Source organism: Pinus tabuliformis, chromosome 5_2, assembly GCF_031772625.1.
Source record: "Pinus tabuliformis cultivar Carrire ecotype Pingquan chromosome 5_2, CPIR1, whole genome shotgun sequence".
NCBI classification, from domain to species: Eukaryota; Viridiplantae; Streptophyta; class Pinopsida; order Pinales; family Pinaceae; genus Pinus; species Pinus tabuliformis.
Window position 1 is genome coordinate 444,415,542 of NC_142306.1, and position 24,668 is coordinate 444,440,209.

A 24,668-nucleotide genomic window follows, 5' to 3' on the forward strand; every position below is an offset into this window, starting at 1 on the left:
TATTTATCTTATGCTCCGCGTCAACCAATTTTTTTTGGAAATCCGCCATTGTCATTGTCGACATTGAGCAAGTTTGTGGGGGCATATATTTATCCGCCATCCAAAATTAATATTTTTTTTAAATTAATTTAATTATATATATATATATAGTTTTAAACTATATAATATTTATATATATAAATAAATTATGTATATCATATATAATATATAATATTTTTATATATAACTAAATTAGATATATCGTATATATAATATATGTTATATAATATATACTATTTAATATAGTTTAGTTGTATATATTATAACTTATATAACGAAAAATATCGAATTTAGAAATTTAATTGGACTGAAAGGGTACGACTGGGAGCCAATGGCCACGGTGTTTCACTGACGGTAGACGTTGTTGAGTTTTAAGGAATGATCGGACGGTGGAATGCGGTAGGCGGAATAGGTGTGGACAGTGCTGATAGCTACGGGTTGATGGAAGCAGACAGAACAGCGGAAACGGACAGAACAACGGACTGGTGCGGAGGATGTCGGCGGGGACGGGGTGTGTAGAAGACTGCGGACAGGGTAGAAGACTGTGGACGAGGAAGATTTCGGTATATGTCAGAAAGGGAATCGGTGGATGAGAAGATAGGGACATGGAAGTCAGCGGGTCGGCCGAATTAACAAGGGCAGGTGGAGATGGACAATGACAATTTTATACAAAGACAAATCGCAGAATGGTGACAGCGGCGTGGTACGCTGATGGGCATATGAAGTGGTGACAGCGGCGTGGGACGCTGATGGGCATGTGAGGTGGTGACAACGGCGTAACGATGGATTGCAGTGGAATGGAATACGCGGTAGTGGATTGGGAGCAAAGATGTCTGCGGAGACAGGTATGGATGGGATAGGGTGTGCAGTTGGATGGAGGGTTTTAGCGGCAGACGTGTGGAACGGTGTCGAAACTAATGAAGACGGCGAATTCGAGGGCGTGGAATGTAAACAGGGATACAAGGAGAGTACGGGAACAACGACAACAGAGGGAAATCGATGGCAGCAGATCAACAAAGCCCGAGGAACGAACTTGCTCTGATACCAATGAAACAAAAAACTTCTTGATACGCAGAAAAATACATATACATATATATATATATATATATATATATTTATTTATTTATTTATTAATAATTAATTGATAGATGATGATTGTTTACAATGGGGGTTCCTGGCTTATATACCGCCATGGGCACCCTTTGGGGAAAGGGCATGATCTTATGATCGTGCCCTTTCGTCTAATTAACCTAAAATTAAATAATAACCCTAAAATTAAATACCAGCTAATATTTTACATAACAGATAAAATCAAGAAATAGGGTGAGAGATAAATGAAATCAGGGTTCAACAAGGATGTACCCAACTATACATATTTTATCATTTTAGATATTTGCTATAAGAAATACAAGCACGTTTAAATATTTTTAAGTTATATTTTATTTAGATGCTGAATAACAGTTAAAAGATGGAAATGTTCATCACTTTAATGTTCCCTCTTAAGCATGTGTATTTTGATATTAAATTCTTCTGGTAAACAGGTCAATGCCGCCAATGAATTAATGCTTGGAGGTGGTGGAGTAGATGGAGGTATTTAACTGTTGCTTTCTGTTGTGGTTTATACAATTTTTATGTGATGAATGATTCTTGCTGATACTTGCTTTTTCAGCCATACACAGGGCTGCTGGACCAGAACTTTTAAATGCATGCCGAAATGTTCCAGAGATTGAACCTGGGGTTCGATGCCCAGCAGGAAGTGCTAGGATTACAGAGTAAGTAAATTTTTCATTAAGGAATTTTTAGTCCTCTATGTAGAAACTGCATTCTACTTGATTGAACTACTATGCGTACTGACACACAGCTTTCCAGAGCTTTCAACCTCCCTGTATCACATATTATCCATACAGTTGGGCCTATTTATGATGAAGAGGAAGACTCGGCAAGTGTCCTCTCAAGTGCATATAAGTATGGTTAGGTCTTTCATGATATCTTTATGCACTCTCTATTTAAGTTTTATGATATGATAAAATGTATGGTCACGTTTTTCATGATATATACATGTACCAGCAATTTAAGTTATTATGATCTGATAATTTCATTCTGGTTTTATTCTATTAACTTGTACTGGTATTTATACCAGAAATATAACAATTTATTCATGTTTGTGTCACTAAGGAGCTCTTTAGAGGTTGCAAAAGAAAATCACATTAAGTATGTTGCTTTTCCAGCTATATCATGTGGTGTATATGGGTGAGTTTTCTCAGTGTACAATAAGAGTTTTGACCAAATATACAAGTCATTTTCTGATTTCATGGCATTGAACTTCATAAAATATATTTAATGATGTAGGTATCCTTTTGAAGAAGCAGCTAAGGTAGCATTGTTGACACTTCAGAACCATGCTGGTGATTTAGAAGAGGTATGTTGTTACAATCTAAAATATTCAAAACAGATTCTATTTGAACTCCCAATCAATACACATTGCAATTAGGTTCATAAATGGATATATGGACCTAATAGAAGGGTTTTTTTTTTTTTGAAAAAATGCAACATGTATTAACAAGAACGTACAGTGTACAGAATCCAGATCAGATCAAATCTCGTTAAAGAATAGTAAGAAATTCCTTAAGAGAGATTGAGCTCAAGAGTCACAATACCTGGCAACTTTTCTAAGGAGGGTGCCCTTAGTTATAAGCTGGCCGTAAGATCATTGTACATCATCCCATGAAAAGCCTCTGAAGAAATCTGCAAACTGTGAAAACATCATTACATATCTACTTTTAATGCAATGCTGGACTCGATGAAGGTAGTAAGGTGGAACAACTGCATTGGAATCTTCCAACAGAGCATCGTTCCTCAAAAAAACTCTGGGAAAGGATATGGTTGCAGTCTGCAGGAGCTTCAAATTTCAAATCAGATCCAAATGAACTATAGCACATCTGCACTGCCAAAAACTGTGCTGAACTTTCTGTCTCCCACAACAATGTGCATCTATGGGCAGACTTGGCTAGCCTAGCCCTTGATGGTAGACCCTGATAAACGAACATCTATGTAAAGACCCTCAACTGGTAAGAGTCCCAATGCTCATATACTGTGTTCAAGTATACAGTTCATTTCCTTACCTCATACTTCAATTCCCATCGTTTGTTGAGGATCTCCTTGAATTGATGTCTCACTAGAAGAATCTGATATAATGTCATTGCTTGTAAATCCAAATTGACCTATTATAGTACCAAAGCCAATCCTTCTAGATAGTGCCAGGAGTATTGTTTTTCAATTTGCATAAATCCATTATGGGGATGATATAGTCCTTGAATTCCAATTTGGTCTTATTACTCATCTGATTAGTAGGATTGCAAAGGTCCATGCAACCTACTAAGATGGGCACACACAATGTAAGGGCCCACTGTCACACTGGTCCAAACCTCCACTCTTTAAACCAGTGTGGAAAAAGTCGGGATTAAATCCCGATTTTTCGATTTTTTTGGCTGGCCGATTAAATCGGCCGATTTTTTCCTAGTCGAAAAAATCGGGATTAAATCGAAAAAGTCGGGATTAAATCGGGACTTTTTCCAAAAAATCGTGGTATTTTTTTAATGATTTTTTTTTTGTTTGAAAAAATCGGGATTTTATTGAAAAAGTCCGGATTTTTTAAAAAATGAATATTTTTGTATTTTTTTTAATTTTGCCGACTTTTTGCCGACTTTTTCGAAAAACTCCCGACTTTAACGACTTTTTCAACTTTTGGACCCTTGCCGATTTAATCCCGATTTCGACTTTTTCCACATTGCTTTAAACCCAACTTCTTCCGAAAAGGCTAAGGCAGGATTCCCAATTAATACCTCAGCCAACCAAGTGAAGACCAAAACCTTCTTTGGGGTCAAAGGATAAGGTGGAGTTAATTGTTGTCTGTCCTATCGGTTTTTTGTGGGTAAATTTGCTGCAGAAACTCAAAGCCAGCAAGAAGATACACCCAAGAAAAATATCCAGAAAATATCCTAAATTTTCAAATTGAATGTACAGAAAATATCCTAACGACTTCTAAAGTTATTTTTTTAATTGGATCACTGGTTAGAGGGGTTCTAGAGTTAATTTGCTTGCTGCCCTGTGACTGCAGACTTTAAAATATGCATGAAATTCCGGGGACAATAACCAATTTCCTCTTGAAAGACCATCTAATTAGTGTCAACGTACTCTAGATCAAAGATATAGGGGTGGGGAAAGCTAGGAAGGGTTAGATTGACCTTAATAGATCACTTCGAAACCTTTCAACAACAACAAATGCAACTTCCAACAAGTTGGAAATTGAATTTCTAGAGTCCCAGCAAGGAATTAAATTAAACAACAATTGGAAATACTATTTTGACTCCAAATTGATAAATCAACATGTATATTAATTAGAGCCTACATATACTATCCCAAATGAAAATATTTACTTGTGAGAGTGTGGAACATTGAAAAGACCGTAGACCTATTTTGTAATAGTAGTAAAAACACACAGATCTGCAACATAAAACAAGATACACTGTGAAAAGTATATGAAACAGTGTCATGAAAATTACAATTTTTTGGAAAAATCGCGAGTTTTCCCTAAAACGATTAAATCAGAAATCATGGTTTAATCGCAATTTTCCCCCCAAAATTGTATTTTTTTAATTTTTATTGTTTTTTGTATTTTTTTTAATTTTGCCAATTTTTACCAAATTTATCTCTATTTTTACCGAATTTATCCCGATTTTTACAATTTTTACCAATTTTATCCTGATATTTACAAATTTTCTTTTTTCTGGACCTTCACCGATTTAATCTCGATCGCGATTATCACAACATTGATATGAAATAAAACTTCAAAAATCGGTGTATCAGTCCTTGGTTAAGATATAATTTTATTTTCATTAAACTCCAAGGTAAATAACTTGCTTTCTTATGACAAACTTGAAAAATCAGCAAGCTAAATGTCCTAAACTAAAATAGAAAATAGAAAATTGAAAAGATTTTGGTTTTTATATATTAAATCGTTTTTGAAAATGTAGCGAGTAAAGGTCTTCTTTCTTATGCCTTAGCCAGTAAAGACCTCAAGTTGTCTTTCTCTCAATGTGAGGACGAGCTCATGAGTTAGACTTCAATTAGGATGAGTTTATTTCCATTTTACTGGAAAAATCATCAAGCTTTCATGCATAGAGTTGGAGCTTCAGTTAAGTGGAGTCTTCATAAGTTTGACTATAGAACTAGGTGGCAGTTACAAGTTTAGTTAGAGCGAGTTAGTCTTTAGTCTTGATTGAATGGAGAACGAGTAAATACTCCAAATGTTGATTGGAGAGAGAATCAATTGGACCCTTAGTTAACTCGTCAATCAATACTCGAGTTTCTAACTTAAGCTATGCCCCTTACATGCTCGAATTGGGTCTATAAATAGGAGGACAAAGGCACAGGAAATCATAAGTTATGTTCACAAGGTTTGTGTGACATCCCCTATGGGTTAATTCCCCTGGTAAACATTTTCTTTGTAATTATGTAATTATAAATTAAAAATGGCTAAGAGGGACGCAAAATCCATTGCTTGAGGAGGGAGATTGCTTAAGCAGTTGATTGTTTTAAATATCAGTGATGAGTTGACTGAGTGGTTTTAATGGAGTTGACTGTGTATTAAAATTAGTTGCACATATAAGGACAAAACCATGTCCTCGCTGGGCAAGCGCTACAAGCAAGAAAAGGACAAGATTTAATGGAGAAAATGGGCTACACTGCCCAAGGAGGGGGGGACTGCATGGAGCCTTGGAAAAAGGAGGGACAGTTGGTTTTTTTGGGGACACACACATTTTCTCGCGCAGAGGAGGAGGCTCCTGTGAAAACAAGAAGAAGGGAGGCAGAGAGGCTCCTGTGAAAAAATAGGGAGCATAATAGGTCGAGACTCGAAAGGCTTGTGGAAAAGCACCCACGACTCATACACATAGGCAGAGGAATGGAACAGAGGGAAAGGTAGGGAGGCCGTGAGGCTCCTGAGTGGTAAACTGAATCACTGAGAGGGAAGAGAAGGCTATGAGGATTGAGAGAATTCGGGGAGAAGAGATTCTGATGATAGCTAGTTGAAAAACCTATGGGTTTGCTAATTGATAATCATAGAGGATAACTCTGATGATAGCCAACTGAGGAACCAATGAGACTTGCTGACTGATAATCACAGAGCAGTGGCTATATCTTATAGGGTTGATAAATCCACTAGAGGCTATGTTGGTTGACAACCTTTGAGAGGTGGAGACACACAGGGCTAGTGGGATATAACTCCTGATCGTTGTTCCATGGAATTGGGCTGATAACATAGGTGGGAGATACCACTAAGCTGCTGGAATGTGCTCTCTTATTTCTTCAAAGGTAACATAGCTGACAAACCCTCCATGTTATTAACTTTATCCCTCTCTCCACATGTGAATTGAGACTCTATATTTAAATCCCCTGAGAATTTGGGATACTGTATTATAAGTCCCTTTGTGTAAAAGGAAAATTTCCCTACCTTATGTGAAATAGCTGGTGGGTGAAGGCAGGGTAGCCTTGAGACACATTGTTTCAGTTGATGATATTGATATAATCTCCTAAGTAGAAGATGGTTGCATGTCAATAAAGTAGTTCACCATGTTTACTTGGTTGTGATAGCTGGTGGGTGGAGGTGAGGCAGCCTTGAGACACTCTGTTTCAACGAACTCAATCAGTTTAAAACTCCTCTTAAAGCACTCTACCTCAAGCTTTGGAATCTTGCTCGGGGGTGACAGCCCCAAGTAATAGTGGCTGTAGCTTGTCTATGGTTTGGTGGAGAGTTAGAGTCCCACTCTCAATTCCCAGAACTTGTGAAATTTCCACGATTGTAACTACTGGGTATCATTCTCCTACCTTATGCAGTTTATTTGTCTTTTGTAAATTATTTACGACAAATAACGAACAATCCACTATTGCAATCTTTACAAATAGAAAATGTTGCAAAAAACAAAAATATTGGAATTGAGAAAATAATGCACACACTCACGATAAATCTAACAAATTATTTTTAGACAATCATCCCTAGAAAAACGCCGAAGGGAAAACCAACGTAGCAGGTGAGGGTTTATATTATTCTTCAGCAAAATAGAGAATTACAGTTGGTTGTGATAGAATGGAAAACATTCGACATACAATTTTCTCAACTAGCAAAATAATCTGGGAAATTACTTTTCCCTCTAGCAAATTGTTATGGCCTCCTCCAAGCCATTCGCGCTCCTCCCTAGCATTCGCACTGTCTTCCTGGAATGCACGCTGCCTGCTCGGATTAATTTGCACAACCTCCTGGACTCCCTCCCTACAAGTCAATCTTCCTCCCTCTGTCTCCTGAAGCTACTTACACCTCTATTCGACAATCTTTCTAGCAACCGGAAGTGAAATACTGCTCCTACTACAATCCTTCCAGCAACTGGAAGTGAAATACTACTCTTGCTACGCGCATTGGGGAAACTGGCTACTCACACTAGTTGTTTCAGTCTCCTTTGCTGGAAATCTCAACCTCCCTTCCTGTCACTGGAAAGCTGGATACCTCCTGAGAATTTCTCGGGAAATTCCCACTACTAAAAACTTCGCTATTGACTCCCTCTGGCTGGAACTATGCCTTGCTCTCTACAACTAACTAATTTGCACTACCTCCCTTTGTGTCTCAACTGTCTTGTGTCTTCTCCGAACCCCATCGACTTGCTCTTATAATCTCGTGTTGATCAATCAACGACCATGATCACATCTCAATCGATGGCTAAGGTCATCTTGACTCCATCAACTCACTTTTTTAGAAATCTCTAAAGCAAAATCTGATTTCCCTTAGTTAATCCAATTTAATTAACCATTTTTCCTAAGTTATACGTAGGGGAATTTAATTATTGGTCAATTAATCTATTTGAGGTGCTTCTAAGGCGTTTCTTGCGAAACCTTTTATGGGTTTTGGAGATCTTGTGTTCCTTAGCCTCTTAGACACCATAGAGATTAGAAAACTTGTCTGCTGCTACCAAAAACTAACACTCCCTCTTAGCGAGGAAGGTGTTCTCCATTACTCCCATCTTATCCTTGAAGAAGACAAACTTTGCCTTGTTGAAGGCCTTTGTGAGATTATCTGTAACCTACTGATATGTGGGAACATGCTACAACGAACTGATCCACACTACACACAATCTCTAATGAAGTGGTACCTTATGTCGATATGCTTTGACCTATCATGAAACACTGGATTCTCAGAGAGCTTGATGCAACTTTGATTATCATAGTAGATACTGGTCGAATCCAACCGCTGACCAAACAAACTCACTAGTAGCTTCCAAAGCCAAATAGCTTCGCATGTGGCCATGCTTGCTACCATGTATTCTGCCTCTACAGAACTCAGTGCCACAGACTTCTGCTTCCTGCTGCACCAAGAGACAACCCTTGATCCAATACTGAAGCAACACCCTGAAGTGCTTTTCCAATCCATTGAACTGCCTGCCCAGTCTGCATCTATATATCCACATAATCTAACACCATCACCTTGAGTATACCTCAGCCCATACTCGATTGTGCCACACAAGTACCTCAAAATGTGTCTCGGCACTGTTCAGTGCACCCTCTTGGGTTCCACCATAAACTGACTGAGATTAATAGTGAAACATATGTTTGGCCTTGGTTGACCAGATACATGAGTGGACTGAAGCTGCCTATACAAGGTTGGGTCCACATCTGAGTCCTCCGAAGCTTCTATCTTCCTCCAGTTAGTAATCGTAGGCGTGGACATGGGTCTATAATCTTGCATCCTGAACCTCTTTAAGATTTTTGTAGTCTATCTCCCCAGTTAATTTTCACAGAGTTCTATGCTGTAATAATCACTTAAAACAATTTCATTCACTTTCATTCGCCCCAGTAACAATTAAGCAATTATTGGTAGAACAATAAACAATAATGTACAATAGAAGAAATCCAAGCATAATGAGAGAAAGATTTTTGGTCAAAGACCAGGGAAAAACCCCATAAGTGGAAAACCCATAATCGATCCCTCTTCTTCTATTAGCCAATGAATGTTCAACATGAGATACACAGTCCAATAATACATCCAATAACTAGTAAAAGTCAGACATTGACTTTCGAAGTCAACCAATCCAAATCTAATCAAATGAGAGAGAGAAAAGTCAATTTTGGTCAAATATGCCAGTCTGCAACAGAGGGCTGATATTTGGCCTTATGAAGCTCGATCAAATGCTTCAGTCAACCTATAGTCAAAGCCCAGTCAACCTTGCGGTCAACGCCTAAAAGGCTAACCCAAAAATTTGGTCAACACAGTTAAAGATTCGACCTCCAAGTACAATCAAAGATTTGGACAAAACAGAGTCAAAGTATCTTGCAATTTTCAGTCAATTTCCACAGTCAAAAGCTGTGGTCAAACCCTAGTCAAATAGTGTAGTCAACCTTAGAAATGTGCCCAAAACTTCAGTCAAGGCAGAGAGATTATTCCAGGAATATTTAGCCTCCCAAAACAATCCAAACAACTCGGTCAAACAAAGTCAAATAGCCCAAGTCAATGTTGTTCAACGCAACCCAAAATAAAAAGTCAACGCTGGTAAGAATTCTCTCTCCTTCGCATGTTTTCAAATTAGATTGAACTTGTTGAGTGATGATGATGTGATGCCATAAATGAAGTCAACGAACTCATATTTTTATGTGTCTAAGGAGGGTTAATTTCTCCTTGTGGGGTAGACTTGTCCTTCGCTAGGCCGACTTGGTCAAAGTGGTATTAATGAATTTCTCCTTAATTTTGATGATGAAATTCCGATTGAAGATGCCATTTTCAACACTCCCTCTTAGCTAGGGAGGAATTTCCTACTGCACCATAAGTCTCATCTCGGATGTACATGTCTCAATATAAGAGAAGCTCATCTCGTCTCATCTCATCTCATCTTAGTTGAACAATGATGACTCGATCCATAGAAGAAGAAGAATGATCCACACGATAATAGGGAAGATCGATTTACCACAACCAAGTCCATGGCAGTCATAAATGACCTTGGTAAAGATCACACACACCTTATGTCCACTGACTGACCCTCACCCAACTTGATCCTTAGTAATCAAGTGGTAGAACACCTACATCCAATACTTAGGGAGATCAATTTACCTTAACCAAGTCCATGGCAGTCGCGTTCGACTTTGGTAAAGATCACATGCACCTAAGTCTCCTCACCCACTGGCTAGATGGGTGGCAATCCCGGCAAGCTTAACCATCTCAATATGGTCCTTGATTGTAGAAATTACGATGTAGATTTGCAACTGCTCAGGGTAATCAAAATCACAAGACACAAACCTACTCTATTGCTCTGCAGACATTAATTCACAATTTAGAACAAAAATCTCAGACATGCAATAAGAAATCACACACATGTAAATAGTATTTTTCCTGGGAAAAGCAAACTGCTAAAAACGCTAATGCCTACTTGCATTAATTTGATGAATAGAGATGTATTATAATTGCTTTGCTCAACTGAGCACAACCTGCAAGTGCATAACCTCTCTCTCTAGTCACTGAGAAGCTATGAGATAACTAGTTTAACTATGAGATAAAAGTTGGAACTAGTTTAATTGAAAACAACTTGAGATAACTGAATTTGATTGTTACAAATTAGCAATCACACATGCTTAACTGAACTCTAACTCCTCCAACTCGAATTTACAGAGTAAACTAGGTGACACAAGCCATGTCACACAAGTTAACTGCATCCAAGTTATCTGTTGATGTGGAAATTCAATTTTTCTCAATTTAATCAATGGCAAAATCAAATTGAGAATTTCTTGCTGCATTTTTTTAATACTCCCTCTGAACAGGAAAGGGATTATCAACCACCCCTATCCTGCACCTGTGGAATTCGAACTTCCCTCTTGACAAGGCCTTTGTCAAAATGTTAGTATCTTGTTCCTCCGTTAGAATGTATTGGAACAACATTATCTTCCTTTGTACACAGTCCTGTAAATGGTGATACCAAATATCTATATGCTTGGATCGATCGTGAAAAACAAGATTCTCAAAGAGCTTGATGCAACTATGACTATCACAGTAGATCACAATTGGATCCATCATCTGACCAAACAATCCGACAAGTATCTTTATCATCCAAATCGCCTCACATGCTGCTTGACTTGCAGCCATGTATTCTGCTTCTATCGAGCTGAACGCCACAGATCTTTGTTGCTGTACCAGGAAACAGCTGTGGACCCAACACTACGTGATGTACTCTTTCGGTCTTATGGACTCCCCGCCTAATCTGCATCTGTGAAGCCACATAACTTCACTCCCTCTGTCCGTCTGTACCATAGTCCAAACTGGTTTGTGCCTTTGAGGTACCGTAAAACATGCTTAGCTGCCTTCCAAAATAATTTGGTTGGCCTAATGTTAAAATTGGCAACTAGGGCCAAACTCCATGTGGGTCATCTTATTCATGGCTGATAATATTTTTATTAGATTCCTCTCGTCAAGAGGTGTAGGATTGATCTAAAGATCATCCGATTCCGATATGTATTTATGGAGATGTGAATTTATTTTGATTATGGAATAATTATCAAGCCGACTTGCAACTCATGTAGGCTCAAAAGCCCAACAGTGGCATCTATTCAATCATCAACCGTTGTGTATAAATACAGGAGGCCTTTTCCTCATTTGGACTCACTCAACTCATCACATCTCTCTCTCTCTCCTGCGTAGAAAAGAGGCTCTTCTCCTACTGTGCAGAAAGAGACTCTTCTCTCACACGTGTGGAAGGAAGGTGCAGAATTTAGGGTTGCAATTGCAGAACCAAAGTTTGACCAGTGTTGACCATCAGTCTGCCTCTCAGAACTGCGCTGTAGGTGAATCTGGATCTCCTCTGAAGGCCACATTTTTTGGTGAAGGAATCAAGCCGATCCGAAGGTCAGTTTGCAAGATATTGTTTGCCCTAGTTTGGCTGATCTAGGGTTTGCTGCTGCTGATGTAAATCAGATTTATGTACTATTTCTCTCTGCTGAATTATTGAAGATAAAGGAAGATTTGATCAAAGGGTTTCCCCACATTGGGGTTTGTCCCTGGCTAGCCGCTACATCTTGTGTCCCTTGTCTTGGCTTGTTTTTTGTCGATCATTTAATGTTCTATCTGCACTTTACTTTATGTACACGTGATTGCTAATCTGTGGATAATAATAAGAAAGATAAGTAAACTGCTCTAAGCATAGAACATACCATAACTTAACACCTAACCATAACTTGGCTCAGCTGGTTGACTGCATAGCACATATCTGGTTGTGTGTTCACAAGATACATGAGTGAACCCACTAACTGTTAATAAATGGTAGCATCCACTTCCTCACCTGAAGTGACATCCTACTTCCTCTAGTTGGTTGCTAGAGGTGTCTCCATGGGTTTATCACTCTCCGTGCAGAATCTCTAAAGTATTTTGTTCGCATACTTGCCGCCTTGAGAGACAAATAGTTCCCCATCACCTTGCCATATTTCCAAATTGAGGAAGTAGTGCATGAGACCCATGTCTTTCATTTCAAACTCCCTTGCAAGGTCCTCCTTGCAAGATCTGATCAACTGTTCATCACCAGTTAAAATTAAATCATCAACATATAAGACAATAATGAGAAATTCACCTTCTATCAAGATATGATAGAGTTTTGCATCCGCTTCACTTTTAGTGAAGCCCAAACTGGTGAGATAGCTATCGATCTTGGTGTACCAAGCACAGGGTGCTTGTTTGAGACTGTACAACGGTCGCTTGAGTCTGCATACATGAGACTCTTGATCAAACGTCTCAAAGCCTTTCGGTTGCTCGATGTACACCTCCTCAATAACTCCATTGAGGAATGTTGTTTTTACATCCATCTGGTGGATCTTCCACCCCATCTGTGTAGCCAGAGCAACAATTGATCTAATGGATGAGAACCTTGCTACAAGAGCAAAGATCTCATCATAGTTAATTCCTTCAACGTGAGAGTATCCCTTGTTGAAGAATCTAGGGCACATGTAGTTAATGAGATTCTTCTTGACTTGATAACTATTTGTGAGGCATTTTTAATTTTCTTATTAGCACAATCTTCTTTTTGACATTATTAGAGTGTGTGTTTCTTATTTCATCAAATAGCTACCAAAAACAAAGAGACAAGAACACAAGATGTAGGCATTCTGCCAGGGCCAAAACCTCTCCCTCTTGGAGAGGAAAACCCGCACAAAATTCTTCTTATAGAGATACCAATTGACGAACACCAAGACCATGACCCTTGACTGACTAAGCCACTCCAAGACCAAGACATCAATCCTCTTCTTCATACTGCTGAGATCATCATCATCACTGCACCTTTTCCGAGATCATCACTATGTCTGCACCACCGAGATCTTCACTGTTTCACCATAACTGCTCCTTCGATGAGATTATATCCTTGAGATAAAGTCACCATTTAGAGAATAACTATGCTTAAGGTTATGATTGCAGAGAGTAGCACTGAGACCCTTATCTTTAGACTTATGCTGAGAATGTAACCATTACAATAGCACTCATCTGAAATCACAGTGATGCTATCCGAAGTCTGATCCTTATGTGAAGAGACACAATCTTGTACCCATTCGAGTTTCAACACCTTGAACTTGACCGAGATTTTAGAGTGGAATGCGAAGGTATCACTGTACCTTATCACCAAGATCATGCTCCTAACTATCCCATCCGAGAGTGTACTTCTTCAAGATATGCGAAGTTGTAGACCCTATTCTTATCCGAGTTATTTCAGAGAAAAATGCGAGATTATGTTCCTCTCATTTGCGTGACCATAGGTGGGTATATATAGTGGTCATGCCTCCATAATGAGCCGACATAACCAAGTGATCTGTTGTGTCTCTTTTCCTAGTTGACATGACTTCAATTTAAATTATTTTGCTGGTCGACGTGACAAAGTTTTTCATTGTTTTTCTTGCTTGTTTTCAAGAGGATTGTGCCGGTCTTGGAAGGCTGTTCTAGACACTAAGTAGCTTCATATACATTACAAATATGCTCAAGAAGAGCTATTTAACATGATTTTGACTCTTTGAATTTCCTAGACCTATGGAATGAGCAAGAAACTCATTCATATAATTTACAAAAGTAATAATTCTTTTCTTTACAAGTACAAAGATCAAAATTACATGTATAAATACCAAACCTAGTTACTTTTTCTTCAACACTCCCTCTTAACTAGGGAGGTATTTACAATGGTACTTGGTCATTCTCAATCTGAATAATTTCTCATAAGAAGAATCGGATTGGTAATCCCATGTGTGTAGCATCATATCAACCAACATTGTCACAGTGCAAGGCCTTGAATAACAACTCCATCTCTCCTCGAGACCATGAGCTACAATGCTGGCAAGACCAATGATTTATAGACACTTTCATCATTGTCTCTCAAGGTACATACCCACTCTGGTATTCACTGAGTATGACCTTCTAGGACTATTCTTATCTTGGGTTCCCAACCCTCAAAGAATACCGGTCCTCTTGCCTACTCTTATCTTGGATGCCCTACACATCCTCAAAGAGTATCAGATGCCAGATGAGTACCCAACCGTCCATTTTTTCTTCTCAGGTGAAGACAAGAATGTTATGTCTATCATGTGTCTTCATTTCCATTCTTGACCTTCATCTAGACTTATGACTATTAGTCTTGGTATAGTGCATGACACATGAAATAGAAACTGTCACTTCTTTGTAATCATAGGTGATCTAATTCAAGCTCCCTCTTGATCAGGGACCTATCAGAGCTTCCTCTTAGCTAGGGACTCTTCAATACATCAACAACTTCTTCTTCGTGGGTCCTTCAACTGCTTGATCAACTTCTCTTCTTGATGTCATGAAAGTTAGTTGAGCTTCTTTCTTGTAGGGCAACAATCATTGATCACTTTCCTCCTTAGTTCGTCATGTCATTCCTTTCTTCATGGAAAGTGGCCTTCTTCATATATGGAACCTTCGTCATATGACTACTTATTCTCATCATGCTTCTTCCATTCATCACATGAATGCTTGTTGTACTTGTAAGTAGCCCTGCATGAACTTATCCAGATATTATTCAAGAAATCAAGTATATCATTAAATCAAATCGTACCTTACTAGGTGGCTCTTCATCACGACATCTTTTTGTAGGTATCAACATCCTGCACACATACTGACATATCTCCCAAAGATATCCATTGTCAAGGGTCTTCATATTTTTCAGACTTTCATCAGAGTCTTCATATCTTTCCGAGAGATTTCCTATTCCAATATTCTTGGTCTTTGGATGTTGATTGCCTTTATCATGGTTGCATATCTCACGATCTCTTCCTTCCTCACACATTCCATTCCCAACAGCTTTTAATCAGAGTTTCTTCATTGTAGTCAATCACCTCATACTTCATATGAGGACATATTATGTTGATTTCATCTAGTGTGACTTATGTCTTCTGCATCCTTTTAGAGGAGGAGATCCTTTTCCTTCGATCATGCTTCTCAAGATAGAGGTATTGATCTGCAACCATACGACATGACATTATAAAACTTAAATACAAGTATACATACCTCATTTTACCTTTTAGGTTGTCTAGGCTTCTTTCAGCAGCTTCCTTGATTGAAATATCTTCAACCCCTTGAACTGCTCTTACGTCATCATATCATTATTCATGAACTTCATAGGTTGGAGTTTCTATTGAAACACTTGCTTCATCCCTGGATCAGTGAATCTTCTAGTGAAGATTCCATTAGAGAATCTTGAGGATCTTACAGATCCCTATCCAACAAATGTTTCCCTTTTGATGCATGATGAGCATTCTTCAAATGTTTGAGTTCTGCAAAGTTGTTGCCTACAACTTTCCTTCTTTCATAGAAACCCTAAGTTGTTGACAGAGGTATCTTACTTATCCTTGTGATTATAGTCACCCTCGTGATGATGTCACGAGATCTTGTTTCTAATACTTCCATAATGTCACATCATATTCGATAATATATTGTAGTCATTGTAGTCACATTCTTCGCAGGATTTAGGAACTCAAAAGGAGACTTATAGAGAGAGACTAACTTAAAGAATTCTACTCCCTCTTACCATGGGCTGCATTTAGCGTCTTCCATCCTATCAAGTGACATGAATTTTCTTTTCCTTCTATCAATGTTCTTTTAAGAACCATATTGTTCGTAATTCCTTTTCTAGCTTCCCTAATGTCTACCTTATGAATTCAAAGGAGACCTCATTCACCGACTTCACTCATCTATGAGGACCATAACTATTGTCCTTATTTCATGCAAGGACCTTTTTTTTATGAGGATTATGATTATCCTCTAGGATTTCCATTACCTTGCAAACCGAAGTCATTAAACCAAAAATTGATTAAACATGAGAAATACTTACTTGGCATGTGAAGAGGAGGTCTTCACCTTGATGCTTCCTTTGCTTGAGCTGCCCATCATGAACTGCTAGTATCCTTTTACCAAGACTTCTTTGGAGACCTTTTAGCACCATGACATTTTTTATCTTGTCATCACTGAAACTGCTTTATGATCTTGAGATCATCTTGATTCCTAATTCATCTTCATGGTACTTTCGACTCCTATATTTGAACACATTGTTGACATGCTCGTGATACTGCCATCCCACAAGTGGACCTTATTATACTTAGCATCAACAAATTCATGCTCTGATCTGAGCATCATGCTATTGAGATCATGTTCATGGACAAGATTCGAAACTGTGACAAGTATATCGCTGACACTGTACCGAGACAGTGAGTTCTATGAGCACTGTACATACGAATTGTGTAGAGAGGCACTTGTCACTGAATAACATAGACAGAGATAGTAATTGAACTGTGTATAGAGAGACTATCTACCTTCCTTTCCCGAGTTTCTAAAAGTATAATTTTTGCCGAGACAGAGAAGAAATGTCTCCTTGTATCGAGGACTTATATGGAGTTACCCAAATGATGGCATTTTACCCGAGATCCTCAATAACTAAGCATCATGAGTAGTATTGAGATCACCATGCTTATGTAATACTTTGTCGAACTGTACCATTTCATCAAAATGTGGATATAGTTTTGTCAGACCGAGATTGTGTGTTTCCTGTAGGATCTTTGAGACCATTATTCTTATGCCAAGAAATTACCGAAATAGAGACCAAGATGAATATGTTAAGTCTGTAAGAGTATCACCATGATCATGCCGAGAATATGTTGAAGACTTTGATTATGAGGAGACCAATACAGTGATCACGTTGATGTCAAGACAATGTTCTCATTGAGATAGAAATCATAAGAGTGCCGAGACAGGGGATACTCCTTTTTCACCGAGATAGAGTATCCACCAAGTTCATATACTGAGGATTTATACTTTGTTGTGCTCATCAAGACTGATAGAGGAGTTCGAATATGTCACTGTTATGTGTCATCGAGAGCTTGTACTAGTCTGTACCATCTGAATATTCATAGTGATCCGACTTCTGAGCATGAGTATTGAGACTTCACTTTAACTGAGATTGATCTTGAATTGTCTTGTTGTTGTATATTGCTTGTTGAAGACTGATCTTTCAATTCCTTCAACTTGTTCTGATGTCCTTCTTGAAGCTGATCCTTAAGTGTCTCTTTTATGCCCTTCCTTAGACTGCAACCATAGCTCTGATACCATGTTGAAGAATCTAAGGCACATGTAGTTAATGAGATTCTTCTTGACTCGATAATTATTTGTGAGGTTTTTTTAATTTTTTTATTAGCACAATCTTCTTTTTTGACATTATCAGAGTGTGTTTCTTATTTCATCAAATAGCTACCAAAAACAAAGAGACAAGAACACAAGATGTAGGCATTCTGCTAGGGCAAAAACCTCTCCCTCTTGGAGAGGAAAACTTGCGCAAAATTCTTCTTATAGAGATACCAATTGATGAACACCAAGACCATGACCCTTGACTGACTGAGCCACTCCAAGACCAAGACATCAATCCTCTTCTTCATATTGCTGAGATCATCATCATCACTGCACCTTTTCTGAGATCATCACTGTGTCTGCACCACCGAGATCTTCACTGTTTCACCATAGCTGCTCCTTCGATGAGATTATATCCTTGAGACAGAGTCACCATTGAGATCATAACTATGCTTAAGGTTATGATTGTAGAGAGTAGCATCGAGACCCTTATCTTTAGACTTATGTCGAGAATGTAACCATTACAATAGCACTCATCTGAAATCACAGTGATGCTATCCGAAGTCTGATCCTTATGCGAAGAGACACAGTCTTGTACCCATCCGAGTTTCAACACCTTGAACTTGATCGAGATTTCAGAGTGGAATGCGAAGGTATCACTGTACCTTATCACCGAGATCTTGCTCCTAACTATCCCATCCGAGATTGTACTTCTTCAAGATATGCGAAGTTGCAGGTCCCGTTCTTATCCGAGTTATTTCAAAAAAAATACGAGATTCTGTTCCTCTCATTTGCAGTGACCCTAGGTGGGTATATATAGTGGTCATGCTTCCATAATGAGCCGACATAACCAAGCGATCTATTGTGTCTCTTTTGTTAACCGACATGACTTCAATTTAAATTATTTTGCTGGTTGACGTGACAAAGTTTTTCATTGTTTTGCTTGCTTTCCTTCAAGAGGATTGTGCTGGTCTTGGAGGGTTGTTCTAGACACTAGGTAGCTTCATATACATTACAAATATGCTCAAGAAGAGATCTTTAACATGATTTTGACTCTTTGACTTTCCTAGACCTATGGAATGAGAAAGAAACTCATTCATATAATTTACAAAAATAATATTTCTTTCCTTTACAAGTACAAAGATCAAAATTACATGTACAAATACCAAACCTAGTTACATTTTCTTCAACATCCCTTGGCCACAAATTTGGCCTTATACTTCTCTATGCTTCTGTATGTTGCCTGCTTAACCTTGAAGATCCTTCGCGAACCCACTATTGATTTATTTGCTGATCTTGGGACCACTTCCCAAACACTGTTCGTTACAATGGATTCGTTTTCCTCCACCATTGCATCCTCCAGCATTGCATCAACCCATACAGGTTTCTCTACTACTTCCTCGAAAGAGGATGGCTTAGTCTCTACAAGCTTAGTCATTAGAGCCATGTAGCCAGTGTACCGATTAGGTGTCCTTCTCTTCCTGCGCTGATTTGAAGGAGCACCCACATTCTCCCTCGCATTCTGCACAAGTTTCTCAACTTCCCTAGTTCTTTTTTTGCCTTCTTTGGATGGTTCTGCTTGAGTGGTTGTCTCCACTCTTTGCTCCTCAATTTGTCGCTGCTCCACAACTTCCGTGGTTCCTCCTTTGGAACTAAAAGCTCCTCTTTTGGTGGGATCTAAAGCTCCCTCTCAAGGGAGCACCACATTGCTTTCTCCTTATCAAATTTTACATCCATTCGCACAACTGTGTTAATTTTAGGCAACAATAGTATGTTCTACGCTTTAGAGCAATTTTACTTCAATTTCTTTATTAGCCCAATATCAATATCCAGTTTAGCAATCATATCAACATGATAGTAAATTTCAGATAGAACATAAAGATAAACAATAGAAGACAAGCCAAGACAAGAGGACACAAGATGTGGCACCAGTGAGGGACAAACCCCAAGGTGGGGAAACCCTTGATCAATTCTTCTTATAGTCTTCAATAGTTCAGCAGAGAGAGAGATAGTACAATTTGCAAATCTGATAATTTATAAAAACAGTGAAAGAGCGCTAACTAGAAAAGTCAATGTTGGCAACAGGGCAAATTTGACCCTCAATAATTCAGTCAACTTCGGCCTCCAAACAACAAGATGAAACAACCCTCAAAACAGTTCGAAATCAGTCCAGTCAAAGTCTGGTCAAAGAATCCACCTACGTTCAGCCCTAGTTGCAGTCAACACTGGTCAACAGTGAATGTTTAGCCTCGATTTTTGTGCCCAGAAATGCGGCTTGTTGGGATAGAGTTCCTCCACCAAAAATCACAATCAAATATGGTCAACACAACCCAAAAACAGTCTCTGAAATTTGGTCAAACTTGGTCAACGCTGAAACAGAAAATTGCCCTTCTTTCCTTCGCATGTGTGGAGAGAGATGCTGCCCAGAAATGCATACCCAATCAGATGAGAGGAGAGAGAGATGTGTGAAGATGAGTGTGTCCAAATGACGATGAGGCATCATGTATTTATAGCAAATGTTAAGGATGAATAGACGTGATTGTTGGGTTTCTGAGCCTACATGAGTTTGCTAGCCAACCTTGACAATTTGTCCATAATCAAAATAAATTCATAACTTCATTTGTACATGTCAGAATCAGATGATCTCTAGATCAATCCTAGACCTCTTGGAGAGAGGAATCCAAGAAAAATATTAGCTGCCATAAATAAGATGACCCATGTGGAGTTTGGCCCTAGTTGCCAATTTTAACACTCCCTCTCAACTAGGGATAACTCCATCTGCTAATCCATCTGCCAATCTATACTATCTCTGCCATCAATGCACTGCTTTGCTCTGCTGAACTATGAAGAAGAAGAAGTGATCAAGAATGTATCATATTGTTCTCTACTGACCTGAAGTCAGTCCCAATCAAAAGAGAGTGTTTCATACCACTCTTATTGACCCAAAGTCAGTTCCCATTGATCTGAGATAAATATCGGTTATCCTAGCATAGGGAGTACGGTAGTATTTTGCGTCCATTGGTAGTACTATGGTCCCTATCCTCATTTCCCTACTCATTGGCCAGATGAGAGGTACTTACCATGAGTCCTAAACTGCATGGGTAGGATGTCTCAGCAGGAGAAGGATGAACCACTCATCCTGCCTACATGTCGCCAAGGGGTATCACAGGGGAAGGCTGAACCACTCACCCTGTACACAACAAACCACTAGGGGAAGGCTGAACCACTCACCCTATGGTTGATCACTGCTCCAAGAAGTACCCCAAGCCCCTCGGAGGTCCCAGAGCTCAATGTCCATCTCATACAAGACCCTCATAAGAGGGTCTCTCCATGACTCCAAGTCGTTCTCAAAAGGCCAATAATTTGACATTCCCTGGGGGATTTGTCATAATATCAGTGACCTGCTCATCAATCCCAATCTGATGGAGCGTTATTACTCCTCGTTGTACCATGTCCCGGATAAATTGGTACCTAATATCTATATGCTTGGGGCAATCATGAAACACGAGATTCTCTGATAATCGGATCCCACTTTGGTTGTCGCAGAGGATCACAGTGGTATCCAACACAGGTCCAAACAGGTCATTGAAGAGCTTCCTCAACCGGACAACTTCACAGGAGGCCATACTAGCAGCTATGTATTCGGCCTCGACGGTGCTCAAGGCAACCGATTTCTGCTTCTTGCTCATCCAGGATATCGAAGCAGAACCCAAAGAAAAACAACATCCAGAAGTGCTCTTGCGATCCACCACACTGCCAGCCCAATCAGCATCAGAATAACCATGCAACCTCACATTTCCGGTAGTGTATCTCAGTCCATGAGTGATTGTGCCCCGAAGATATCTCAGAAGATTCTTGGCAGCAATCCAATGTATATGATGAGGCTCAACCATGTATTGGCTCAATGTGTTAACTGCAAAACATATGTCCGGACGGGAGTTCACCAAGAACATCAATGCTCCTATGAGTTGACGATACTCAGAAGCATTTCCCAATTCAGGTCCAGCAACACTACCACATAACTTCTTAAAGTTAAGTTCCATTAGAGTAGTCATGGGCTTGCAGTCCACCATCCCAAATCTTTCCAATATCTTTACAACATATTTTCCTTGAGAGAGGAAAATTTCACCTAGCTTTTGCCAGACCTCCAACCCTAGGAAATAGTGCATCGGTCCTAGGTCTTTCATCTCAAATTCAGAAGCCAACTCCCTCTTACATTTGTGAATGAGAGGGTCTGCACTTGTCAAAAAGAGGTCGTCCACATAAAGTACCAGAATGAGAGGTTTATCATTTTCAACCTTAAAGTAAAGGTTCGGATCGGCTTCACTTCTAGTGAATCTCAGCTTCATCAGATAGCTATTGATCCTCTCATACCAAGCCCGAAGTGCTTGCTTCAACCCATAGAGAACTTTCTTCAACCTGCATACATGAGATTCTCGATCATGAACCTCAAACCTCTCGGGTTGTTCCACATAGACTTCCTCTTTGATTGAACCATGCAAGAAAGCGGTCTTGACATCCATTTGATGTAGGTTCCATCCTTGCGAGGTAGCGAGCGCTATAATCGAGCGGATGGTGGTGTATCGGGCAACAAGTGCAAATATCTCATCATAATCTACGCCTTCCTTTTGAGAGAAGCCTCACAAAACAAGCCTTGAACTTTTCTGCACTTCCATTAGCTCCATGCTTGATTTTGTAGAGCCACTTGGAAGTGACAACCGATTTGTCCTAGGGTCTAGGGACCACATCCCGGACATCATTCTTCATAATTGGCTTGTATTCTTCATTCATAGCATCCTTCCATACTTGTTGATTCACGACTTCTTCGAATGATGAAGGCTCATTTTGATTGATAGTGCTCATGATGGTCAAATATCTTTGATACCTGTTCGACTTCTTGCTTTCACGGAAAGTCCCCCTTGGTGCAATGTGTCTCTCGGCATCTTCGAGAGTCTCCCTAAGCCATGAGGGTCTCCTTTTGGAGGAGGAGGATCAATAGGATCCATAGGTTCATCAACATCAGGCATCGTTTCGTCCTCTTTTTCACCCTGATTTCTAGTGTCAGCTTCTTTGTCCTTCCTTAGGATAGGAAGGTTGCTGATCTTCTTGAGGGCCATATCTTCGTCGAAGTTGACATCATGACTTTTCTCAACTTCCTTTTGACCAGCCACATAAATTCTATATTCCTTAGAATTTTCACTCTAGCCCACAAAGATTCCTTTTTTTCTAAATGCACCCAATTTGCTTCTTTTCTGTTTCGACACATGAAAATATACGGGGCTTCCAAAAATTCTAAAATGAGAGACATTGGGTTTCTTTCCAGTGAACATTTCTTCGAGAGTCTTGGAGTCCAATGCTTGATGAGGGCATCGGTTTTGAACATATATGGTGGTATTTGCAGCTTCAGTCCATATAAACTTCGGAAAGCATTGATCATGAAGCATGGCACGAACAACTTCTATAATAGAGCGATTCTTCCTTTCAGCCACACCATTCTGCTCGGGAGTGTATGGCGTTGTAGTCTCCCTCTTAATGCCAACTTCTCTGCAATAATCTTGGAATTCATTGGATTCATACTCGGTCCCATTATCAGTCCTCAATATTTTGATTTTCTTCTCGAATTGGTTTTCGATCAAGGCTTTGAAGTGTCAGAACCAAGTGAACACTTCATCCTTCTTCTTGAAGAAGTAGATCCAAGTCTTGCGAGAATAATCATCCGTAAAGGTGAGATAATATAAGTATCCTCCCAAAGAGTTTACGGGCATCATACCAGATATGTCGGAGTGGATCAATTGCAATATATCTATGGTCTTGCTATTACTTGAGGGGAATGGTCCCCTTGTAAGTTTTCCTTCGGCACACCCTGGACATACACATTCATGTTCTACTTTGAACTCAAGCATACTTGTCACCATCTATCTCACATCGGGAAGGGTGCTATAATGAAGATGGGCGAACCTCCGGTGCCATAGTTCAGATAATAGAGATGTGTCGCAAGACATGGCTCCCAATGGACTTCCTCCAACTTGATACGAAGTGTCAACCCTGAACCCAAGAGTAAAAGCATCTTTAAAATATCTTTTCCAAAAACATACCTTTCCATCGATAAAAGCCACCTAGAATCCTTTATCTTCCATCACTAAAATGGACACCAGGTTCTTCTTGAGATCAGGTATATATAGTACTTCTTGCCAATGAATACTTCTTGCAAATGAATAGTGTTACCCTGATTCAATTGAAGGGTAACATTCCCTACTCCCTTCACGGGATAGGTGGCATCGTCTCCAAGGATGATCTCCAAGTTTGTCTCTTTTTCTATTAGATTAGAGAGCGCTTCCTTGTATCTGGTGAAGTGCCTTGTAGGACCACTATCAATCAGCCAATTTCCCAAAGTGTCAGGAGGAGAGGCAGTGGAGAGGCCGATATAAGATAGTACTCTTTTTGCTTATTGTTAACACCATTGGATTCTTCATACCTGGAGTTCCTTGATTTCTTGGAGGGTCGACCATCTCCTTGATGTCCCGCATTCCTTTGTCCCTTTCCATTGGACCTGCCATCCCTTTGATCGTTGTTGTTGAAGTTGCCCCTGGAATGATTGTGATCATCATCATGCGATGTGTTCCTTCTATTTGGACACTCCCTTGCATAGTGGCCAAACTTATTGCAAACAAAGCATCTTACCTTCCATTTTTGAATCCCGGTCTTCCTTGACTTTGCTTCTTTGAACCTGCATTGTTCTTCCTCTTGGCATGAGCGGAGAATGCAGTGGGGTTGCTTCTATTAGAAGGCATTTCTTGCTCCACCATTCTTGTTTCCTCTTGAATGCATCTTGACATCAATTCTTCAAACCCTGGAATTCGATCATTGTTGAGTATGGTGGTGCTAAATACATACCACTCAGGTGGGAGTCCTCTAAGAGTGGTGAGGGTAAGTTCCCTGTCAT

The 24,668-nt window shown here is 39.4% G+C and overlaps 1 protein-coding gene across 1 annotated transcript in view; it reads left to right on the forward strand.

Annotated features, from left to right (window-relative positions):
• LOC149159577 (uncharacterized) overlaps nt 1-24,668 on the forward strand; it is a 238,248-nt gene that overhangs the window by 78,272 nt on the left and 135,308 nt on the right. Inside the window, exons 2-6 of the mRNA XM_089436515.1 lie at nt 1,581-1,629; nt 1,709-1,811; nt 1,909-2,004; nt 2,215-2,289; nt 2,389-2,458. Of these exons, the coding sequence (XP_089292641.1) occupies nt 1,581-1,629; nt 1,709-1,811; nt 1,909-2,004; nt 2,215-2,289; nt 2,389-2,458 (393 nt within the window). The remainder of the gene's footprint in view (nt 1-1,580; nt 1,630-1,708; nt 1,812-1,908; nt 2,005-2,214; nt 2,290-2,388; nt 2,459-24,668) is intronic.